This window comes from Anser cygnoides, chromosome 3 (genome assembly GCF_040182565.1).
Source record: "Anser cygnoides isolate HZ-2024a breed goose chromosome 3, Taihu_goose_T2T_genome, whole genome shotgun sequence".
NCBI lineage: Eukaryota > Metazoa > Chordata > Aves > Anseriformes > Anatidae > Anser > Anser cygnoides.
In genome coordinates, this window is record NC_089875.1 from 51,401,254 (window position 1) to 51,427,208 (window position 25,955).

The window sequence follows — 25,955 nt, forward strand, 5'->3', positions numbered from 1 at the left end:
GTGAGTTGAACTGCGCTATATAGACATCCAAAGTTAGTACTTAGCCTCAAACCCAGCCCTACCACAAATGTCTTTTAAGTATACCTTTAAATTCATCAATACCAACATTGTTGCAACACTCAAACAGCAATAAATGCAATCCAGTTAAGTTAAATGAAGTTTTCTTTTCTCCAGTGAGCCTCAAGCAAAACATACCCAACCAGATTCTTGTCTTCCACCCAAACTAAAGATTCATATCAATCAAGTAAACGCTCATTTCTTCACAGGAGAATTACTAAACTGTAGTTTAGCTTTATCTGACAAGATATCACTCAAATTCACTAAAAGGATTGTTCACTCTTAGACTGCTCTGCAATAAGAAATAAACTGTGGAAAGTGGGGATGGCCAGGAGAGCCACATAAAATGTGTACCCCTGATCTGCACTAGAATCTCAATTTAGATATGCAAGTGAATGAGGTATAACCCAAGGCGAAATCCAGATGCTTCTTGTTTACCTTCTTGAGGCATTAAAGCAGTATTCTGCTGATAAATGCTGACCTTTCTTTTGTCTGTAGTAATTCCCAGAGGTGGGAGGGTGGTAAATATGGATCTGGGGACCTAACAACAGTCTGAAAATAGAAAACTGTAACTCAGTGCTCTCAGTGATATGTGCTCCTCTATTACCTAATTCTATCATCAAGCATCACTGTCTCCAACATATTATTTAAGGATTTTGAAATTTCAGGTGTCACTCCCTCTTTATCCTTACACAGAGCTGTTCATCTGAGAACTGCAGAAGAATATTAATAAATATTAAGTCAGCTAACACTTTTGAATTATGATGTTCCACCTTTCACAAATGGAACTGATACAGAGTTAAAGTGACCCACATTTACAGACTTTCTGAAACCATATTCTCACTGAAAAGATGAAATAACTCTTCTTTGCTTTGGAAAATTGCTGTGTCCTAAATGAACTCTTCTGCAATTTAAGGCATCTTATTACAGTAATACCTGACACAAAAGAGAAATGGACTGTTTTTTTTTTCTTTTTCTGAATCAGATTTAAGCGATGTGTGTCACTACATTTCCAAAAAAAAAATAGTGAACACTAATATTACAGAAGTATCAGTCATGACTCTAGCTGCAGGTGAACTCCATTTCACACTTAAAAAATAATTAAAATCCTAGTATGGTTAAAAAATGCACCACATATTCTGCAACCTGTAAGTCTAAAAAGTTCACTGATTTATGAATGAATACATATACACTGAATAAAAAACAAACAAACAAAAAAACACATGATTCCTCAAAGCATCACTGTCATCCTCAAAATTATTCAGAACGACTTTTGGCAACATCGCATACCACTACAACCCATTTAAAATTTAAGCACATGTTTTAAAAAGAAACAGTTAACAGCAGCAACTGCTTTTAATCATTGTGATTAGACAGATGACAAGTTAAATCATTTCACCAGCTCACGTGGGAGGCCATTTTGTCAGAGAAAATCTTTCCTCTCTAGCCGATTTGCACATGGCAATCCTATTAACTGTAACAGATCAGCACCAATGTAGAGAACAGGCACATCACAGGTTTTCCCCAATAAATAACTTCTTTCCAGGTGCCACTGTTCTTTGCAGCTCTTACAACTAGCGGCAGTACTCAGAATCCGTGCTCCTAAAGCTCCCTGTGGTACCGCTGCTTTACAACATGGGCAAATGTAATCTCAGCTGGGGAACTAGACCAGACCATAAACTAAGCTTTCAGCTGTAAAGACAGAGGGACTGCTTCTTAGCTTTTGCTTGTTTGTGTGTTGTTGGGGTTTTTTGGTTTGTTTTTGTTTTTGTTGATACTAATGTCCACAGTAGTCTTCCAAATCAATAAATCCATAAAAAATAACGCATTTTCATTAGCTCACTTTAACTGAAAAAAAAAAGAAAAAAAAAAGAAAAAGAAATCTCAACTAGCCAGTAGCTTTGGGCTGCTTTGTTAATAACCAGTGGAAGGGTGAATCTGCCCCCAGCTGTTAACAACTGAAAAATCATTTAAGGGTGCATATCTTCAAAGTATTAATAATTACATGACAGCACTGTTACGGGGCATGCTCACTTAATACAGCTTCAAAAAATGAGATAAGAATTACTGAAGATGTGCATATAAGGCTTCCTTGCAGTGAAGGTATGAGAGATGGGAACAGAGGAGATCCTCATCTGGAATTGACTACGCAACACAGAAAATTTTATCCAAATATTCTTTAGTAGAATCTGCAGCTTTTTACCTCATCTTGGAAACATATAGTCATGCAGATAAGGCAGTATTAAATGGATCACTGCTGCCGCTGGAAAGAAAGATAAGTTAGCCTTTGGTGTTTAAATATTCTCTTTCTGACAGCTGTTCCTCTTTCTCACAAACTTCCTCTGCCAAGTGAAGATTATTTGGGATTGACAAGTTTCTGCTTTGGAGGAAACAAGATCTTTTCTCTGATAGGACGCTGGAAATGGATGCTTAAGATACAGATAACAATCTGTCAGGAGTATTATATAGCTTGAGGAAGTCTCTGGGAAATGGTACCAAGTCACATGAATACCCACATATGCCTGACACTATTTATGAACCTGTAATATTCCAGAAGACACCAAGAAAAGAAAATCTTTCTGTCATACAGTGCAACTCTCATGAGAAAAAAACAATTCTGTTTCCTACACTGCATAAGGGTTCAGATAAAACAGTAGAAGAAGGAGACAAGAGTGAGGCTGGAGTAGCCGAAAGGGTAATCTGGAGAAATTCACACAAAGGAATGCTAAGACCCAATGAAAGTATAAACATCTGATTTTTTTTTTTTTCAAAAAATAAATATTCTTTTAGGATCATTAACTGTTCTGTAAGCAACATCAGCTGCACGTGGCATATCAGGGTTGCCAGTATTGATGTAACCATTATCAATCAACAAACTTATTGTCACATCCACAGCTGGAGACAAGGGCAAAGTTACAAATAGTCCCCAAGTCCTCAGTGCACAGTTAGCCACCAGTGCCAAGCCTGCTGCTCTAAACACAGCCTCTGCTTTATGTACAGCCCTGAAAGATGCATACCATCTTCACTTTAAGTCTTACTGGTTCCTAATTCAGTCAGACTCATTTTCAGTGCAGGCTTTGGAGGTATCTGTATCTTCTCATTCTGCTTTCCTTCACAAAGCAGCTGTGGCTCTAGTAGCACTTCTTGAACCAAGCACTACAAAGATGAGCTACAATTACAGGAACCCAAGTTTACAGAGGCATTCCAGACACAAAAAGCAGCAGGAATCAGTTAGACTCAACAGAACCCCAGAGAAGTAAATGCATTTTAAGACTTAATTAAATTTTACCTTTTTTCTTTTCTTTTCTTTTCTTTTTTTTTTAAAAAAAAAAAGGGAATGCATTCATTATGTTTAAGAAGCAGAAGTCATCTATAAGAACTGTCACTAATTGCCATTGCTTCCACAAATAAGCAATAACACAATGCCCTAAAGTTCTGGTCCAGGAATATATTCTTTTTGTTTCCCCAAATTATGTACTTCATTAAAATAATCCCAAACACAAATATATTGGGTATACTTGTGTATAGATGCATATTGACAAACACTTGAAAATAAGAGTTCCTCATAATTTTATCCATAAATTACTGATAAGCATTTTCATATGTGATGCAACTAACACAGCTTTTCATAGAATGCAGGTATCCTTGAACTTCAAAACTCTCCTTATTATCGAGAAGAAAAAAAAAAAGACATTTAATTGCAAAGAGGTGTTTAATCTTTGTTCAGCTTTTCTGGGGAACTTTTGCATGCGTATTGCCATTCGCCACTTCTAATTCAAAGTTTGCTGATATCATACTGATTTTCTGTTTGAATATGTGACACTGGCCAAGGCATGGACTTGTGTTTTACCTGGAGTAATGGATAGCCTGATGTCCTGCAATATTAAAATAGAAGTCAGTTGTATGTTTCATCTCATCAGTATGTCCAGAGACTTCAATCCAGTGTGTTATTGGGAGGCAGTAAACTCCATCGACTACGTTGCTCTCATCGTAAACACAACTTCGATCATGATGGGGCCCATTACCTAGAACAGAAGAAAGGACAACTGCAGTCTGCGTATCCAGAAAATCTTCCAAATCATCTGCAGGTGCTGTAAACTGAGTATTTAAGGCAAGGAGTGGTGTTTGCTACCTGTTTAGACTATATTTCTAGAGCATATGCTTAGCACCTGAAATAACTGGAAGAGCAGCACTGCCCCCTCCCCCCCCCCCCAAAAAAAAATGTACAGCATTTCAATCACTTGTTGCAAATGATTTAAAGAAACATTAAATCTGTATAAGTATCCCAAATCATGAACCATGGCACTTGCAATTCCAAGAATAATTAATTTAATTTAAATTCCTCATTTGATGTCTGATAATATTTGACCTCAGTGTTTAATGTTTGTGCTGTGTGACCTCCCTCTCCGGGGTTCAGCTTTCCATGATCCAAGGCACAGCTGCTTAACCTTGCCTCAGACTTCTAAGGAAATTGCTAAGCTATGAGACAGACCTTGGAGAAAGTATAGAGTACAGCCATGCGAGACAAGAAAGATACAACTGCAAGCAAAGGTAGGGCTGTTGATGCTGGAATTACCAGCCAGGGATTCAAGAGGAAAAACACCAATGTGGAATGACATAAAACCCCAAAGAGGCAAAGTAAGCAGGTGAAAAACAGCAACCCAGCAGCAATGAAGACTTGTTTGAAGGAGCAGTGAAGACTGGCTCTCCTCCATCTGATCTGCAACTATCTGGCCAGCAAAGGCTCTTCAAGTGTCGTACTGGGGATTGACAGCATACTAATACCTAGCCTAGGAGCTCATTACATCCTGCCTTTTATGTTTGTTAACCAATAAAAGATTGCTTTGTGCTCTTTAGATGCATATGTCACACTTACAAAGTCTCTTCGCACACAGGAAAATTGTCCAAAGTGACCCTGAGAGAGACTGGTACATCTGCAATACTGAGCAAGCACTCTTGCCTTACGTGGCCTTGTGTAAAGTAAGAAACTTTTGTTACAGCTATGCACTACCTAATATCCATTACACCTTCAACTTCTCTTATATCAATAGTTTGAGCTTTATTACAGGCAACCAATTTTTAATACCATGCCAGAGTGAGCAGTTTGAAGTGAACAGGGTTATGTCAGTAACGGAAAGGTTATCTAGCCTCCAAAAACTCAGTACATGAATATTCTTCCTCCTCTGTTTTTACAAACTTGTTGTAATACTAATTGCTATGCAGGAATTATTGTGCAGATCAGAAGTGACCTAGTCTATGGCTTGCTTTTAATGTAAACCTGTTACATTTATACATTATAAATAATGTTAGAACATTTCTGAGTAAAATGATGCCTGAAGGAATGTCTTTGATTTCACACTGCACATAAATGCATGACCAGCTTCCAAGCATTGCATTTAGGGAAAATTTCCCAGAGAACAGCATTTTAGGAGATTTGAAATGCAATGATTAGAGAATAAGACTAATATTTAATAGTAAAGCTGAAACAAACTCCTTATTGCCAGATGAAACACAGCACATTTTACCATAATTGTGAATATTATTATTTACCAAAAAGAAAAAGAAAATACGAGACGGAAAACTAGTTTCTCTTTCGATAGTGCTGAGCCATTATGTATCATATGCAATGGTATGGCACAACTTTTGATAAATAAAGTGAGCGGTATCAGTATATAGCTCCTGAAACAAGCAGTCTTATCACTTTATTTTTATCTTACATTTCTAATTGCTTACACATTCTTTACCATGTTTAAACTGTATTTGAAGAAAGTGGTTTACTTCAACAAATACAACAGTGCAACAAAACCTATGGATGTTTACACCACTTAACTGACTTCATGCATTCAACAAAATCTTTACAGCCACAAATAATACACCTTGCCTTCCCTGCTTTATACTCTGACAGCTGTAGCAATGCACATCACCACGGCCCTGCCCAGCCATCACAAGGCTGGGTCTGATCCTGACCCTCACCCACCCGCAGGCTCACATTGTTGCCTGACCTGTCCCCAGGTGCCCTGCTCCTAGCTGGGGTGGGCACAGGCTGCCAGCCCCATGGGGTATCCTCCCCGTGCATTGCTCGCACTTGTTCCTCCTCTTCCACCAAGGTTTCTGCATCACCTTTTGCAATCAAACCATGTTCTCTCCCTCCTGCTTAATTTCTCTTTTCCCCAAGGTGCTAGTAGGTCCTACAAGACAAGCAAGTCTGAAGCTTCATGCTTGCGATCACAACTGCACCGCTCCATACCTTGTATTTGCCCATTTCCAGCTGCTTCTGCTTGAGGTGAATGTACTTCTGCCATCCGCCAGTTCTACTCTCCATCGTACTCCCTCAGCTTTAACTATTAGCTCTTTTTTTTTCCCTTTCTTCACTATCATCTGTTCTCTTAAATAGCAGTAACCTCCTCGCCTTGTAATCTTTACATCTCCACCATCACTCATTTCCTTATCTAGCCTACAACATGCACACAAGTGAGGCCAAAAGTAAATTGCCACTAGGCATTTGCTTCATTTGTTCCCTCAAACAGGTTTTGTCAAATCTCATTCTTAAAAGCTTCCTCCTCTAACTGTTATTTATCACTGTTGATTTTTCTGAACCACTCAACCTCACATTCCTGCTGTGGCCTACAGTCAAATGAGCATCCCAATGTTTCCGTTTTCATTTTAATACTCAAGTAAACAATAACAGCTTGCATTCATAACATTTTTCATGAGAATTACACAGCTCTTTACTTCTCCTTATATTATATACTGGTCTATGAATTAACACCCCTCTTATTGAAATATGATGTCTGTGCAACAGAATGTATATGAATACAAAAACAAATAGAGTGAAATGATTTCAGAGACAAAGGGAAGAGGGCTATCATATCTAAAAAATACTGCTATGAAGAAGGAAAAAAATGATCATACTGAATTGTTTAGGATACTGAATGCTAAGAGTTCTTAGTCTCTTGCAAGAGTTATAAATGAAGGCATTTACCACAAATGATCATGATTTCACTACCCAGGTAATATCCAAAAGATCCTACTTCCCTGATAATATCTTCCCACACAAGTGCTTCCTGCCACCACTTGCTTCACAAGATGCATTATAGAAACTTTTATTATTATTTTTTTAAGTGAAAACAGTTGTATCAGTTTACATCATGCTTCTTCTAGCAGAGTTTGTCACAGGAAAACTATATTTTTTTTTGGTTGCTATAAAATAACAATGCAAGGAAACAGTTTTAGATGTAGAGCCACATGACAAGTTTGCAGGACTAATGCAGAACTCATCTATAATTTAGAGCTGCTATAAAACAGCTAAAGAATGAATTTTCTTAACTTTTATCTTTCAGAGTCATTTTATACAAAAATAAAAGTCAGCCAATTAAACCAGCTTTTATTTAAGTTAACTGATCATAAACAATGTTTTAAATAGAAAACAAATAGGATCACTTAAATTTTCTGCTATATATTTGCAGAGCACATACAGCTACAAAAATGGGCACCGCTTGGGGCATGAGCAGAAATCATTAACTAGGCAATCTTCAGCTCTTTCTTTTCTAACCCTATCTTTATAAACCCTTCCTCGTGAGTTCCCTTTGCATCAACCTCATGATGCAACCTCATGGACGTACGCTTAGTACATCCAGGCAATCATGCCTTAGTGGCACCTTAGCCCCTGATGGAGCAAGCTCCTTGCACCTAATTTGTGGTAGAGTTCCTTGACTCCATGTCTCTGACTCCAAAGACCCAGCTCAAGACTTCTCAGAAGCACAGGAAGAGTTTGTGCCAAGAACAAAACAGCTGTCAGAGGCAGGATGAAAATTTGGTACACTATGTGAAACAATTACTCTCCCCTTCCTTGCCATTATAGGCCAAGCAAATTATTTTCTGGATTTGAATCATTGAAGCAGGGGACTTTCTCATGCCTAGCAGAGCGAGTTGGGCAGGGTACTAGCTACAGGCAGTGACCAGCAGCACTGCAAATGAAAGAACATCACCTCATCCCTCTCCCTCTAGTCCAGGGCTGTCTGAGTGCTATGGTTGGTTAGTCTGGGAGGAAACAGACCATGATGAAGGCAGTAGGAGCAAGCTCAGCAGAATCCAAGGCTTCTCAGTGCATTGGAAATGTCTTGGTGCCCTTTCTAATTTCTTACCTTCTGCTCAAGCACCAGAAAGAAAAGTGTCCAGGGCAGAAAGAAGTGCCACGAGACTGCATGTGTGCAGAGTCCAGACATGTCTCCTTACGGCTGAAGCTGCTCATATCCACACCAACCTCCCACTCCACTTGGGCTTGGATCCCCACTGGATCTTCTAAGTGACCTCACTAAGTCGGTCAGCAGCATTCCACACGGAAATGTTATGCTCAGCACAATGTATTATTTACTTGTTTCTCAAATACACAAAGCATTTCATAAACTAAGTTACCAAAACTGAAGGTCTAGTGCTGAGATTTAATCTCTGTACCTGAAGCTCTAAATTTGCTGCAATCCAATATGCTTCCAGGACCGCAGGGGCATATCACATCTTTACCAGCAATAAGGCCTGCACCACTGGCCAGTCCAGTGTGGAAATTGAGCATATGGAGGACTTTGCATCCCAGTTACAAGCTGGGCATTCTAGACTTCACTCCATTTGGAGGGAAGCAGCTTAAAGCTGAGCATAAGGGCATACTGCAAAATCCCTATGTGAGATGCAAGGCAAGCTCTCACCAAAAGGAACCCTTTGGTGCATAAATACATCAGTCCCCTTACACTGGCTAGTCTCTCCAAGCTTAAGCAAACATTGTACAACGACCGAGTTACTTTGAATAAACTCCCCACGATTCGATCAGTCTCCAAGAGCAGGAATTCATCACAGCTCTCATTTAAATGTTCTGCTCAGGCAAAGTAGCTATGCATCCCCTCAGCAGCATTTACAAGAGAAGGGCACAGGTCTCAGAACTAAATGCCATTTTCTCACACGTTGCTCAAAGCACACAGCACCAGACCACTGGGTAGGCTTACAGGCACTTTTTACATGATATAAACAATTATTTGAGAGGAATTTCAATTTTTGAAGTCAAGAAACCATTATGGATCTTCAAATATTTGGGAGAATTTTAATGGCATTTCATCTTTCCAGGATACAGTAGTAAAGCAAAAAAAAAAAAAAAAAAGAACGTAAAATCCATTTTCTACTGTTCATCTTTGGGGAAAAGCAAGCAAGCACATACGCACTTTGAGAAAGGACAACACACAACAGGAAGGGCATGCTTTTATAGCCCAAGCCACTTCTAAATTAATATTTTTCTTAATCTTGTTTTTATTGATTTTTTTCCAAGTGGCAAAAAAATAGTTTATTTGTTTATTTTGGGAAGGCAAGTATGCAGATCATTTGAAGACACATATAATTTAGTTATGAAAAGCAGTGAGTTAAACATCTGAACAGTACCAATCCTCTTGTTAAATGATTGTGTGGAGTTTCCTAATTAAAGTACATGGAGAATTTGGAACAGTTTATTAGAAGATACAGGACCCAGTTTAAATGATAGGGTAGCATCCTTTTCCTTCAATAAGGTCCAGAATGATTTTGTTTAAATTCTATATTTGTGACACTCAGAGCAAAAATGCTTATCTGACAGAGAAATGAAAAATAAGTTTCTAGAGGTTAAATTAACAAATCCCACTGCTTTTGTAACCTACTTGTTGCTCTTTCTACTGCTGATACTTCCCCAGTGGAGTCCACTGATCTAGGGAATTGCTCAAGAACAAAGGAATCAGCAGTCATGCCTACAGTTCAAGCTTTACAGAGTGCTCTTTCAAAATCTGCATGACTGCACATATGGCTCCTAGTTTAATGCATATGAAGGATGATCAAAGTGGCATACTAAGGAAGCTGGCTGTACAAAGGAAAAAACAAAGATTAAAACCAAAGACCTTCACATAACTGAAAAATGGGACTGGCAAAAGACTAAGACAAGAATAAAACAAAGGAAAAACAGATGAACATATACGTAAGAAAAATATGTCCAAAGATCAAGGACTAGAAGAAGATCAACAGGGACCAGAAGAGGATCTTCTGAGATTTGAACTAACCACATACAGTAACAGAATACAAAGAAGAACCTTCAGATACTGTTTTACTACAGTTGTACCACAGAGATTAAAAAAATATGATCCAACAGTCTGCCAACACACAGACTCATTTTGGCACAATTGAAATAATTTGAAATATTAAACTAGGTCCTTTAAACAAGGTAAATGAATATCTTGAGACCACACTTAGAAATTCCCCTGGAAGAGTTTAATAACATCATAAGCTCTATGAACATTCTGAGGATAAGGAAATGGAATAAAGGAATAAAAGATTTTTTTTAAAAAAAAAAGAACAGGAACTAAAGGATACTTATAAAAACCCTCTGAAATGAAGAAATTAAAAGCCTAAGTATGCACTAGCTTCTTTATCTTTCATGCCTACATTACAATAGAGAAAGTCCTCAAGTTCTGGTTTGGACCTGATTCCTATAGTTATCTGAATGTGGTTCTTCAAGGTGTTATTATCAGATATGGTTGTAACTGGACTTCCACCACTACACTTAAAATACTCAAATTTACTTACCCTTTACATCAGACTGTCATGAAAGCCTCCCTGATGCCTGTTAGAATGAAATTCAATCTTTCATGTCTGGAAATAAGACGTGTCTCAATCCCACCAAGACTGAATTGCCATTGATTGTTAAAAAACAGAGATGTGGGAGGCAGAAATTTCCCTCACTAGGTCACGTATTCTGGCATTCGGAGGCTGCCACAGACCCTTAGACGGGAGTCCCACCTTTCCAAAGTCTAAACAAAGCTCCTGCACAGCTGGCCTTTGTTTTTACCTCTCTGACAAATACTGCCAAATAACACATTTGAATTCTGTATGTCATGTAGTAATCCTTACTTGCAGGCTTGATAAAAGTACACTTACCCTGCCATTTACTGTTTTTTTCTGCTGTCAATAAACTGCCTTCCCGTTAGATTCAGAAAACAGTAGGCAAATTTATTGAATTATTTAAATAATTACTTAAATAGTTGAGACAAAATTGTTAACTTGCCACACTTAGTTCACTAACTTCTTGTTCATGACTGGTTTGATTTCCAGAAAAGTTTCCTTGCATTTGCTAGACCCAAAGAAATATCCAAAAAGCAAAAGACTATTTCATTGCACATTAATCTTGTCAGATTTAAAGGAGACTGCTACAACTTCTCATGTTGTAGTGTTGTAGGACTAATATGCATAACCTGGGAAATAAGTTCTAAATCTATTAAAATCCAGACTGAATTCACGATTTTTTAGCCTATTAGTCTAATTCTAAAAGCATTCTTTTCATAGATTTTAATTATGCCAGAATTAGAAGTAAATGGTTTACAAGAAAGCCCTCTTCAGCTGCTAATCAACAAGGCCTTTTTTTTTTTTAAAAACCATAGATGAGAAAATAGGAATTTTCAAAGGCAACTCACAAAAACACCTGCTTTATTTCTCTCTCTAGGTCTGCTTAGGCACAGGTGTTTCTCAGTGGGAGCTGCTACTATAGTAATAATTTTTAGCCAAATGTCCAGTCAGATGTAGATTAAGCCAGAGAAAAGCAACTCAAAGGGAATTCAGCTCACGAAAACAAAGGTTCTTCTTAGACAGATGGTGGAAATAAGTATAAAGAAAATGCAGATGATAGAAAAATGCCTGATAATAAAATGCATAATGTAACACAGTCTTACTGCTTCAAAACTCTATACAGCATTGTACTGTATATTACCAATTGTTACTTTTGACCATACCAGAAAAGATCACTTAACTATAGGCAGGAAAAAAGCTACATCAGGATAGTAGCCATGGCAAAATCTTAACCAAAGGCTCATGCCAGTTAGTTATTACTGCTCGATGTTTCTCACCATTGAAAATAAATTCTTGACCCATATTGCATGCTGCTGTCCCTTGGGAGTGAGGGCAGGGGGTGAAGTGGATGATGGCAATAATGGTAAATAAGGCATTTGTTAAATGATACATTTATTGTAACTTCATCACTATAAGCACAAATGTTTATCAGCCTTTCACGGCAGCCAAAGCTGGCCCCTGATTATTCCTGTGGGTAGTAAATTACACATAGCTGCCAAATCCAGAGAAATGCATGTGCGCATACTTATTTTTATTCTTTTAATTTTGCACTTTCTTGGGCAACTCTGCATTGTTTCATACGTCTGCTCAGTACAAGTTGATTAATGCTGACATACAGATAGGATGGAACAAAAAACTTGTTACCAATCATTTATGATGATTGTAATCCACGATAAGTATGTCTTGAAAGGGTTGAATAACAAAATAACAGGAGCTATTGTACTCCTCTCCATTCATTAAAGAGGGATTGAGTAGTAGATTCCAAAATTATTCTCTTTTACTCATAACAAATTTCCTCACACCTAAAAGGTGCTAGGGGATCTAGCATTGTTCAGGAAGCAATAGCCTTGCATGAACAAAAAGCATATTATACATAATTATTCAGCTATCAAAACCCAATTGCACTTTATGTTCCTTCCCAGACATTACCTACTTAAAAATGAGGTTGGGGTGGGGAAGTAAAACCCTATATTATTTTCAAAAGCGGAACAGATTACGCTAAATACTGATGAAATTTGTAAGCAGTTGCATGAAGCTAAGCAGTTGCTGGCTATACACAAGTAAAATGGCGACACCCAGTGGGAATAATGCTACATAAAATAGTTCTTTTAAAAAGACTGAAGAAATGTTATCCTCTCATTTTGTGTTTTTGTTTGTTCGGTAATAGAAATTCTGTGTAATTTGTGGATCTGCAGATTAGCTTTGGGAAAGAAAGAAAAAGAGGTGCATGTCAGTTACAGAAAAATAATGTTGCATTAAATTGTACTTCTCTAGAATTACCTCAAAGTTTTATGGTGCCTTATCCCACTACAGTTTTGCCCTAATTTTTTTTTATTCTGTTACAGTCTCTTGAACGTGAATGGCAACTAGGTATTAACTTCCCTTGCTGCCTTTAAAACATCACCCCGTTAAAATCAGCAAGTATTCTCGTTCTACACAGTCAAGGCCAAGAGGTAAGATTGGTTTCGGTTGCCACATTAAAAATGAATTAACACCTATTAAAAAAAAAAAAAAGAAGTTGCTCACCCTGCTTTTGTATGCAGCTGGACTAAACTTTAAGAACAGCTGCCATGAAGAACTCTGCCATTTCCAGGAAAATACCAATAGCCCCTATCTTCTCCGGCTCTGCACAGCTCAGATGCAGCGTTGCAGGCCTCACTTACCCTAGTGCAGCTAATTCAGCCCCTGCAGCACCAAGCTCTGGGCGGGCAGATCCAGCCAGGAAGATCTAAGGGCAAAATGTTCTTTAGACACACTTTATCTAGAAAGAGAGTGGCCGCTGTCAAAGACAGGCAACAAAGCCACAATCCCTGTAGTCTGGTGGATCAGGGGACATAACTGGTTCATCCAGATGGTCCGACCTGCACTACAAGCAGGACTGGGCACAGCACCCTGCAGCCAGATGTGAACAGGGACAGCAGGGACCCACACCCGCAGGCTTCCCCCCGAAGCCACAGCACCCCGTCCTCCCTGCACCCAGTAATCCCTGAGGCATAGCTACGATGTAGTTACCTGGAGGACAGTGATCAAAGCTCCCAGCAGCTCCTTTTCCTATTTGCACGCAAAAAGCTCTTGATGTACCACTGAAAAAAGTAGATAAACCAATTCATGCAACATGGGGAAAAGCTCAGCTCTTCTTAACATCCAGCGGAGAATAAGAGCCCACTGTCACATACCTGTTTCTTTTTCTCATACAGAAAAGAGAAGCAGAAAGCTGCCACTCCTGGATGGCTGCATATAAACTACAGAAGAAAACCAGGACACATGCACAGCAAAATGTGCAAACTGCTCTAATTGTTACTTGAGTTGAAAGTTTTGATGTACCTTAGGATTGCTGATGTTTTCAGCCAATCAGGTGCTTGATACTTGAAAGTTAGGAGCAAATTTTAGTTCTGGTTAATATTTCCACTAGTTCTGTTAAAATATTATGAAAAATATTATTATACCCTAACTTTACCAGTCCTTTTGAACTATTATGAGAAGCATACATCATCCAACAGAGGGCTTACACTGTAACTAACAAGCTTGCATGAGCTGGAAACATTGGAAGGTCAGCACAGGGAGTCAGAGGCTGTGCAGCACAGTTGCTTCTAAATTGAACTGCGTTGTATTGTTTGCTTAGGGCCTCCAAGAAACCCCAGAGAACAACAGTTACAAGTGAATTCAAACAAGACATTTCCTTTTCTCTTCTCTCCAGAACTGACTTTTTTCTGGTAAGGAATGAGGCTCTGCTCACATTCACAAATTGCTAGAACCTAGGTTCTAAGCTTTAACTGGCATGACTCTATCATTTGCAAAGCTTCAAGCAGGCACCCCCTATCTCAAACCAATGCTTATGTGAAAGTGTGTCAGGAGATTGAATTTGATCATATCAAAACACAGTTTGGGGCATACCCTTGGCATTTTGTCTGTTCTTTTATGGAACATTGTATCTTACATAGTACCTATACCTTGTATAGTTTATTTAGACCAGAGATAAAGAAAAAAAGAAAAAAAAAAAACAAACAAAAAAGCATGGTTAGTGTTCAGGCATAAACTCACAAGAATAAATGCAAGCATAAGCTCCATCTTGTATTTATTTAGTTTTGACATCAGGCACAATATACTTGTACTTTCCAAACTGAGAGATGCATAAACCCAGTTCTGAAGAATCTACATCAAAAGCAGAGTACAGAAAGCTATGTAGGATATAGTTTAAAAACAAAACAAAACAAAAACATATTACATACATTCCTTTCTTTTTTTAATGGGTAAAACTCTTCCCAGATTCTGAGGCTCATTACCATCAACCAGTTTTCCACAAATACTGTGGCATAGTTCAAAATCCTTCTGAATTTCAGGCCTTTCATCTGGACTCACAGCAGGTAAGCAAAGTACCATTCCCAAAGAAACCTTATTTGGACCACGGCGCATGCAGGGATCGTGATTCGAGACAGAAGAGCCCAACAGCTATAGAGGCCCTTGATGCAGACCAGCGTCATCACCCTGGGACAGTCTGCACCAGCAGAGGTATCATCCGACACTCTGGGGGCACAAAAGTCTCCTCTCCCAACCCATTCTCCTACAGAGGGAAACTAGCTCCCCCAAGACACGGGTGGCAAGCCAGCAACCCTCCTGCAACCCAGGCCTGATCCAAAGGCTTCCTATCAGACCATATGGCAAAACCCAAAAGCCTAAGACTTTGACTCTTCCAGACCACGGAAACAAATCCTCATTGTCTTTTTCAGTTTCCCCATCACGCTGAATGTTGTGAGGATGAGCTAAACTTATACTCAAAATATATGATGCAACATATGCTGTAGGGTTGTAAAAATAACATGCATAATTTGCAGTGGAATTCTTATGCAAAGTATATTAATAAAAAAAATGAAAGTAATTTTCTTAAATACAACACTTTGTCAAGTTTTGTATTATTTCACATCCAAAATATGTAAACCTCTGACGTTCATAACTGGTCAAGAGTTTCTCTGATTATACATGAATGCCTCAACTCTTAAATTTAGAGCAAGTGTCATTCTGCACTTTCCTCTATCCCTCATGCCCAGGTCTTCTTTCTTGCAGATGTTTTGTAACTGCTAAGTGTCTCCCAAAGCACATCTTCATTCTGAACACATAGCATACTAAACAGAAAGCACAGCATTTACTTATCAAAAAGTGTTTTGTTTTTTTTTTATAGTAGATGTCTTTCTTCAACTATAGCTCAATAAAATCATTAGAAAAAATGACAAACAATATCTTGCAACTTTTTTTATTTTATTAAATAGAAAAGCATTCTTAAACTCCCTTCATGGGAGCTATGAATAACAATAGATTTCAGGTTTTAGGCAAATATAGTTCTTTTTTGTAAATAACAACTTAGGAGAAAAAGGGGTTAATATGAGTGACTAACTAAAAAAAACCTCTGCGTTTGGATGATATTCCAGTTTATCTTCTATCATTCTAGCAACTGCTGAGCATGTACAATGACACAAAATTCCACACAGGTTAATCCTAAAACTGGATCAATAGTACTACTGAGGAATAAGAATACTCTGTTTTGACAATCTACTATACGTATTAAAGGCACTCCCAGGTATGGATAACCACCCCAAGGGAACATTACTATGAACTGGATAGTAACTTGTACCTTACAATTACAGGTTCTTTACAGACTGGAACACCTTTTTTCTTTTTTAATTATTATTTCTATATCCTGTGTGGCGAAGAACTTTCTCCACACCAATATCACTGACATGTTATGTAGAACTCAGCACCTTCAAAAAAAATACCCAATTCTGCTTCCTTGGACAGATGCAAAGATTTTTATTTCATAAATTCACTTTTCCTGCACGTCTGCAAAAGAAAAACATGGTTAAAACAGGCAGAATGTACCGTTTATTGTAACTACAAATAAAACATTTGCTATGACATGATGTAAGTAGTACTTCATGACGTAAACAGTATTTTCACAGAACAAATGCGGTAGTTATGACGGTATCCATGTTTAAGTTTATATGGCAGAATGGCCATATAAAAGTTTGAAAGCACGGTATGTGTCCTTAAAATAGATGAAAAGAAACAGCTTTATAATGTGCCACTTCTGTGCATGGACTGTAAAACTATTTTATGTTATGCAAGTCACGAATTCTCGGGTCATCTGTCCTTCGTTCACCAGGTCTGATCCTTTCCTTAGCGACAAGAGGCAAACTGGGAGCTCTGCAGTGTTATTTTGGGCGTAGTATTTAAATGAGGCCTACTAAGCCAGCTCACGGAGCCTCACGTCACCTGAACACCGAAGTTACTCAGCATTTGACAACGCAGGCGAGATGCGCGGTGTAAGCAGGGCTGAAACAGCAAAGGGACTGGAAAAGACGTGACAGAGCTTTTCCCTGTTGTTTTTTTTTTTTTCTGTAATTCCGATGGCAAAGCTAACCAGCCCCCAAAGGCCCTCACGACAGCGCAGCTCAGCGTTACCTTCCCAGAGTAGGCGGCCGCCCTGCCGCCGCAGGAACTTGTACCAGAAGGGGCTGGCGGCCTCCTCGCCGGGCAGCAGCACCTCCCCCAGCCACAGCGCCGGCTCCTGCGCCGACAGCGCCGCCGCCGCCCGCGCCGGCTTCATGGGCACGGCGCGCTGCGGGTCCCACTGGCCCAGCTCCGGCCGCGAGCCGGCCACCAGCACCGCGCCGTCGCCCTCCGCCATGCGGCCGGGCAGCACCACGCCGAAGCGGAACAGCATGGCGGCCCGGCGGGGCTGGCGGTTGGGTCTCGCCGCCCTCCCTTCAGGCCGCCCCGCCGCCGCCAGGGGGCCGCTCCGTGCCGCGGGGGCCGCCGGCCTTCCGGGGCGGGGCGGGGACGGCGACGGGAACGCCTCGGGGCGGCCCTGAGGGGCGGGCGGCGGCGGTGGGCCTTACCCGGCTCAGCTCCTGTGAGCACAGGGTGCTCGTCGTGCAGGGGGACTTGCTTCATTTAGTGCAGCCCACACGTTGTTAAATTCCTGCTGTCGTGCAGCGTTACAAGCAATTCTAAAGGAATAGTCTCAAATAAAGCCTAAGTGTTCAGGGCGTTGGTATCTTCTCTGTTTATATCTTCTCACCCAGATATATGAAGCACAGGGGAGAAATGTTAACAAAGCTTCCTTACAAACACCTCCCAGCTGCATGCATTCAGGTCTGCCCTGCTGGCTGTAATCTGGCAACTCCTGCCCGTAGCAATACTCAGGGCTTACACACAGACTGAGAAAAAAGGATGCGATCCAACCGTTTATAGGACGGTCCTTGTCCGAATACACCCGCTGCAGAAGCATTTAAGGACAGAAACAGAGGAGCAGTAACTTTATGTAGGTCAGGTTCTGGGAACAGGATGAAAGCCATTCAGCGAGTCAAAAGAAACCCTGCCTCAGAAGGTGGCTGCTTGCTTCCTGCGTTCAGTGGTGATGACACGCCGAAGAGTATGTGCAGCCAAATTTATTTTTAAGAATGCTTTAGCTTGTTTTCCCTGATCCTCATTGAACTGGTGTAAGTGACATGCCACCACTGTCCCAGATGTCACCAAAGCTGAGGGAATTCTGGCAGTCCTCCCTGCTTTTCCTCTAGCACCAGCCCTCACTGGAGCACTGCTGCTTTTGTCGAACAAAGCAACACATTTTAATCCTTGCTTTTGCTCAACCTTACAGTCAAGTCACCCGTAACCTATCTCATAATCTTCTTTCAAATATCTACTCCTTTAGCATACGCCTTCATTGTAGTATTATGGGCAATACAGAATGTAACGATAAACTTAGGTTTTCTATCCCAAAAATCAAGCCTGAAGGGAGTCTTAAAAGCATCTTGCATCTATCTAAAACCATATGCTGCCGTTCATTCCAGGCATCATTCAAGCCAAGAAATGAAAGGATCCAACAATCTGATAATGTAGTTCCTGGCTGTGGTCTAAACCTTAATGTAAAAAGACCAGCAACACATATGTAAAGACAAATATTAACTTTTTTTGTGCCTGTAAATCCTGAGTGCTCACCTTAGACCTGTGAGCCATGTGGAACCATAAAGATTTTTAGTCTTGTGCAAAATCCTAGGCTTAAAACTAATTTAATCCATTTCTTCTCCAGCTTCTGCTTTAATCAATTTTGGGCCTGCCAATATTGGGTGTTGGATTAAGGTTGAAGATGGCAGGGAGTGTCAAGTTTGACTCCCTGCACATTCCTCAGAAACCCACACGGTCAAGATGAGTGTTTGGGACTGAGAGTGACTATCAGTTGTGAGTCTCCAGCTTATACCTAAATAAATGAGGGGGCCATTCTCACAGAGTAAGTGAAGTGAAGACTTAGGCTTTTTTTTTGGTTGGATTGTCAATGGACTATGGCTGTATAGCTTTCCAGACTGCGGTTATAGTTCAGATTAGGGTTAGCACTGAGAGAGAAAACAAGAAAGGATGAAAAATTGTATTTATTGCCGAATGCTGCAAGACTGAGATAAGAATTAGAACTGAAGATTGGCTTGGGACTCTGGAGTCCTGTGGGTTGGGGACAGCACAGATAAAACAATATTTATTGAAGAATACTACCAAATTGTGGAGTGGGTGAGGTCTGCAGGCAGGATGAAGGGGATTATCATTAGATCTGGTGATCTAATTAGTTCACTGGTGAGCTAAAGGTACCATAAGGTTTGGCTTCAAGCTCAGAAGCAAATTAAAATATGTGGTTTTTCCATTGCTGGCTTTGCATGGTCTATGGATTTCTCATCTCTAAACTGGCAAGAGTCAAAGGCCCATGGTGGAGCTTACACATGCCGTTATTATTTGGGATTGCAGGAGTTGAAGAAGTACTTTCACTGTCGGGCCATTGCTATAACCTAAATTTAGTTTTAAGTGTGACCCTAAGGCATTAACAATAAACCAGTTTCATTTGCCAAAATGACCCCTTATCCTTGTACTGCATGACCAGCACTCTTTCCTTACAGTTCTCAACGCTATTCTCAAACTCAAAAGCCTTCACTATAAGCTGGTCATCTCTTGCAACCACAAACTTAGACAGGACCATTTCCTGGTTTTGTTGTATTAGGTCCTTGTTCCAACTTGGCAAGCCTTATAGGTCCCATCAAAAAGCTTTGGCATAAACATGCCAGAACTCTAATAATCAAATTGCTTTTAACTGTCCCAGAAGCTATTGTTAACCATTCATTCCTGGGAGAATAAACTACCATCTGAACACTGTGGCCTGTCTGAATTTTGATAATATATATTGTGCCTTTGTGTCCTTAACACCTCTTTAGGATCTAGCAGTATACTTGGACCAACACTGTCTACTGAGTGGGAGCCTAGAGCTGCTTCAGATCTAACAACAAACTAGCAACACAGCAATGTTTGTAGTTTCCTAATGCTACACAAGTCCCTACAATTTCTTCTACTGTCTTTTCATGGCGTAAAATTGTGCTGTTATTTTCATGAACTCAAGAGTTTTGAATCATTTGTTACATTCAGGAAACTTGAAAAGTAAGGCCCTTACTTACAGCAAAAGTATCATTGGCTGAAACTGTAATAAAGACAGTAGTCAAGAATTTGACAGTCCACAATTCAACTTTCCAAGTTGAATTTTTCTTCACAATTTTCTTATTTGAGAAGTGTCTACTAAATATAGAAATAGCACGCAGCTATCTGAACAACATGAACACTATTGAAATGACAGATGAACTTAATATTTCCACGGTAGGGTAGCCTGTGTCTGTAGCATGCATGTCCTTTACTGATTGCAAACTTTTACACCATGGGCCTGTTTGCAGCTTGGCACAGCTTTATCTGTTGTCACTGTAGAGTGATCTCAAACGATAATACTTCCAAGTAGGGAAATCTGTAGTGAAGACAGAGTTTGAAAAACAAAACCAAAACACAGATCCTGAAAGGATCTGGTTGGAGAAGGGAAGGCATTTAGGCGTGGTTGGGTTTTGTTTTGTTTTGTTTTCCCTGATTGCAAGTTTTGGTTGATGTTCAGATTAGCTGTGCTCCTTCCTAGACTAGCCTTTCTTCCCTTTTTAGGTTATTTTCTTTCTTGCAAAGATACTGAGAAAGCATTATTGCAATTTCCAAATGTTTGCTCTAATCATAGGAAAAAGAAAGGCAGCACACTGTACAGTCTTGCTGGTAAAATGAAATACCTGTGTATCATGCAGTAAAGTGTGGAGACTGAAAACAGCTTAAAGATTTTAAGAACCTGTTGCCAGATAAGCACTATTATTCCATTTCTTTCATTTTAGGTGCTGTTTCAGGGGAGCGATAACTCCATGTGCTGTTTTAGTTACTTAGTGCTAATAGCAGCCTTTTATGCAGACTAAGCTAAGGAATTCTGGCACGACTAATCATTTCAGGAACTGTGTTGGAAAATTTTATTAAAATAATAGGTAGGAGATTTTTTTCACTTTTGCACAGAGCTTTGGTATTGCATATTTCCTTAACTTAAAAATAATAATTCCTTATTTTTAAAAGTAACTAGGCAGCATAAATATGCAATAACATTACAGTAACACAGAAATAACTGTTCTAGTGGATGTGGTTTTTATAAATCCAGTAAAAATAAAAAGCCATCTCTGCATCCTCCCCAGCCTGAAACGTGTTGGAAGTTGCAGAAAGTCTCCATATAATTCACCAGAGGACCCTTTCAGTATGCCCTATCAGCCTCATCAGTGCCCAGATATCAACAAATGTCGCAGACAAACCCAGAACACAGCTAAATTCCTGCTTCAAGCAAAGTTACCCACATGGTTCTTGGACGGATGCTCTTGGGCAGCCTTATGTATTTCTTGTGGGACATCCATGCCAAGGAAGTACATCCCCAAGCAGAGCTGGAGTTCTGGTAGCCCTCATATCAATGTGACCTCACACAAAGGGACAGAAAAGGGGCCCCGTATCTACTCAGAGGGCTTCTGTGAACTCTTCCGGGAGGAGTAAAGATTTAATGATTGCAAAGTACCTTGAGATTCTCAAGTGAAAAGTTGTATGGAACAGTAAATTGGTACTCGTGATCATGTACGCTATTTGAAACCATGAAACCAGCCTTTTACCACCAACGGAGTGTGAGGTTTCTCATTAAAATACTTATCTCAGGAAAAAAGGAGTTTCAGGCCTTTTGCAACAAGGCACAATATAAAGCATTTGACATGGAATACCACAATTTTATTCCATTAAAGCACACTCCATAGAATGCAGTCTGACCCAAAAGTAACATGCCATTTAACAGTTTAAGTAGAATAACGTGCTTTCTTTGTGGAGACTTACACACTCCTTCCATTTTCAAAAGCAGATGCACAGGCTCTAGTAGCTGTGTTCCAGCCTAACTAATGCACCATCTGTAACTGAGTATAGCTTCAGGGATTTTTGGACCCCCAGCAAATCGCTTGTTGACAGGAAGTTCCTGTATGTTATATTCCTGTGGCCATGTTAAGAAAAAGTTAGTTTTTCATTTTGTGAACGTTTTTCTTGCAACTGTTTTATGCGTGACTTCACCACGTCACACACAGCATTAGAGGGCAAAACATTTGGCATGGTCTTTACAGTCTTAGCATCACTTTAGTGTTATAAATTATGCTTAATTATTTTCTGAATATGAATGACTAAATTATTAATCTTGAATTCAGGAACAAAAAAAATCTGAAACAGTTTCTGTTGTGTAAAAGGTGAAAGAATGTTCCTGTTAGTTTACAAAGCAGCCATGGGAAAGTTAAACAAGAAAAGTTTGTTCTCGATATACTCTTGAGCAATAGATCTCATTGTTTTTTATATGCTCCTCATAAAACAAGAAATCCATTTTATTGGTGACTGACCTTATCATTTTCTTTCTTCAGTTATATTAAAAAATAATCACAACTTAAAGCCTTTTCCTTAGGCTGAAACTGGAGGAGGATCAAGCAATTATCTTTAAAGTGCAAGTAAAGGGGCAAGAGTGAAAAAAAAAAAATCCAGAAAATCACACTGCCTCCTACCTGACAGTCCCACCACACACACGAGATTGCATCACTAGCCAAAGCTAGTAAAGAAGCAGATTTAGCGTTTAGGTAGATAACAGCATACGGGGATCTTGAAAATCTACATCATCTTCTTTCCTTGTATCAATATGATGCTGTACTACCATATCAATCCAACATTGCTGCTTCCTCATCTTCTTGGTTTCATGTATTCACCAGTCTGTCAACTGTAGTTGTCTTTCTTTTAAATAAACTTTATTTCAGCTGATCTGACAAGCTTCACAGAATTCACTTAACGGACACAGAAATAATCCTTTCTGAGGAACAAATGCTATTTTCATCCAACCATTAAAAAGAAACTTGAAAATATGAACTGCAGCTTAGAATGAGTGCATAAACAGCCCGAAACATAGCAACCTTCCACAGGTCATGGCAACAGTTTGCAGCCAAGAGACAGAAGATGTGTATGACATACTTTGGAGACTAGATCATAGACAGGGGACTCCTACTACTTAATTTGGTGTGTGTGTATTGCTGTGTACCATAGTGACCTGTTTCCACTGGAGCTTGAGTTCTCCCACAGATGCCTTTCCATTAGCACAGCCAGTCCCGCAAGGTAGTCCCAACAGGGAGCCACAGCTGGCTACTCAAGAGCTGTACCTTGGCTGTAAGTCACTAGCAGACCATTTCTTGGTTGCTTTTTTTTTTTTTTTCCCTCCACCTGTTTGGAAGGAATAATGTTTTGGGCATCCACCTGAAAATGAATCAGTCATGTCAATGAGCAATATTGTAACAGCCTCTGAAGTACAGGAATATGTACTTCATTGGCAGCATATGTGTACCCTCCTTGTAGAGTTATGTTTGCACATTACACGTACATATTACATTGCCTTGAGCAGGTATGAGCACAAATTACAAGATCTTTGCAGTACTTTTTGATCCTCACTGCATGAAAATATAATTGTACAAACTGTCTCAACTTTATGACTCTCCCCCTCCCCGTGCTTTTAAATGTATTGAAAATTAGCACCTAGAGTTAATTATCCTAGTTAGAGATTCCTTCTTGGTTTCCATTATTTTACATTATCTGTGTGCTTACATAGGCACAATACTCCCAAGCTAAGATCATTATGGAAGACTTGATGCTATAAAAAAAACCTCTTTTGCCAAAAGCCTCTCTGGTTCTGAGGTACATCTAAAGAGAAAAGCTTATAGGCTCACAGATTAGTAACAGACACTAATTTGACAAAAATTGAATAGTCCTTGAGTATGTCACTCATGACCTTAAACATGTTATTACTGTGTTTACATGCTTTTATAAAACCTGACTGATCCCCCTCGCGTGTAAAGAAATATAGGTAAGTGAAATTGCCTTCTTAAGCTTTCCGAACCAGTTCTTGTTTGAGCAAATTCCTTTTCTGGGAAACTTGTAGAATAAATCCTGCTCTGATCTCTCACTTTTCAAGGTCCTACCCATAAATCAATTAAATGGCTTTTTTAAAATGTACTTATATAGAGATTGTTGGAACTAGTCCAATGCAAACTTCAAGCACTCTTCAGTTTCTGTCAGCCAAGCAACCATTCCTTGTAGCATGCAGTACTTGTTTTACATGCACACGTAGTAGAATATTGTGCTCCAAGTTCCCAAGAGCTTAATCTTGTTTAAAAAAAGTTCTTTACACTGCATACATTTATGAGTTCTTAATTTATTACTATCTACAGTTATCCCAGTGGTTAAAATATTTTTAAAGAAGAAAAGGGAAAGCTATTAGACTGGCGTGATGGCCAGTCTGAATTGACAGGGGAAGCACAATGGAGCACTTAATGACAAGCAGTTCCTAGATTTCCTTAGCAAACATCAACATTTAAAATGACTTAAAGTGAAAGCAACAATTAAGCTCTCTATTTTCAATTATAATGTAGGTTTGAATGCATAAACAGACTTTTTTTTTTTTTTACCTTAGTTATCGGTGATATTGTAAATATTCACTACCTTGACTGCATTAAATGGCACCCAAGATGAACTATCCCTCAGCATTTCAAAGATCTAGGTGTGGTAACTCCATCTGTTGCTTCCATAATCAGAACTTCAGAGTATCAGTCCCAACCTAGTGAATATTACCGTGCGGTTACGTAGTTCTTCCTGTCAGGAACAGTGGTAAATTAAGTAAGGCACTGACTCTGCATTCCAACTATAACAGACTACTTATTTTACCTTTTATCTCTTAACTACCTCATTTTCTGCTGTTCACTTTTTTCCTTCAAACTATATAAACTCTATTAATATACAGAAATATTTAAACAACCTAAAATAATTGACAGCATTTTCTTCAGCTATGTTACCAACAAGTGATTATGCATGTGAAAGGCACATTTAATATTTGTACGTTGATATGCAAGTTCCCTTAGAAACCATCTACGCATACTTGTTGGTATTTATCAACCATTTGGCTGTGGGATGGAACTAAACAGTTTGGCAGAGCTGCCAACATCAATAGCTTTTACAAAAATCAAGCCTGTTGCACCACGCGATCAGCTGAATAACCCATGCTATAGGCTGCTCAAAGCCAAGCACTGCAGATGAAATGGCAATTGCAGGCTTACCACATCCGTACGCAACAATCTGAAGGAGGACTTCAGTGTTCTTTTCTTCCGGAAAGATCTCTACTGAACAAGCACAAGCCTTACATCTCTCTAGACTTTATATTGTAAAGGCTGAGTCCAGTGTTGTTTGCCTGGCAAACTAACTGAGTCAAGGTAGCATTTTCTGTTGGAACAACTAAATTAAATTTATTTTCCAATGCTCCTCCTTTTTGTATTCTTTAAGGAGAGAACACAAATCAGTATTCACGTCATTCTGGTCTTCATGTCTCCATACAAAATGAGGTTCTCTGACATGTTTAAAACACTAAACCTTAGAAGGTGGGCGTTTCTTTCCTCGTATTTAAAAAGTGTAAAATGCAAAAATACTGGCTGTCAGTGCCTTCACTTAACAGGAGAAAGATTCAAAGTGACTCTAAGGAAAAGCATTCAGATTTAGAAGTCTAAACCTAAGACTTTAATTATTAGAGGTAACAGATAAAACAGTACCCTCTTGATTTTATCAATACATAAAGGATTAATTCTCTTTAGAAATATACATTTCATTTTCTAATTTTTACCCCATATTTGGCTATTTAACATTGGTGAAAGTTTTAACTTTATGAAAACGTAACTAATTGCTACTTATAACCATATTAAGTGTTATACATTTGTAATTTAGGTTAATATGACTTCAAATTAGGAGTCTCACTGGGGACAGCCAATGGGATATTATTGTTTAAAACAATGCAAAGAAAAGAACAGATT

The 25,955-nt window shown here is 39.2% G+C and overlaps 1 protein-coding gene across 2 annotated transcripts in view; it reads right to left on the minus strand.

The window, feature by feature from the left end:
- Positions 1–17,505, minus strand: part of EPM2A (EPM2A glucan phosphatase, laforin) — a 43,162-nt gene extending 25,657 nt beyond the window's left edge. The window contains exons 1-2 of one of the 2 annotated variants that reach the window (XM_048067844.2): positions 17,134–17,505; positions 3,908–4,082 (exon numbers count right to left, since the gene is read on the minus strand). In XM_048067844.2, coding sequence (XP_047923801.2) covers positions 3,908–4,082; positions 17,134–17,395 — 437 coding nt within the window. In that variant the 5' untranslated portion in view covers positions 17,396–17,505. The remainder of the gene's footprint in view (positions 1–3,907; positions 4,083–17,133) is intronic. The other variant, XM_048067843.2, reaches the window with a different exon arrangement.
- Positions 17,506–25,955: the final 8,450 nt, after the last annotated feature.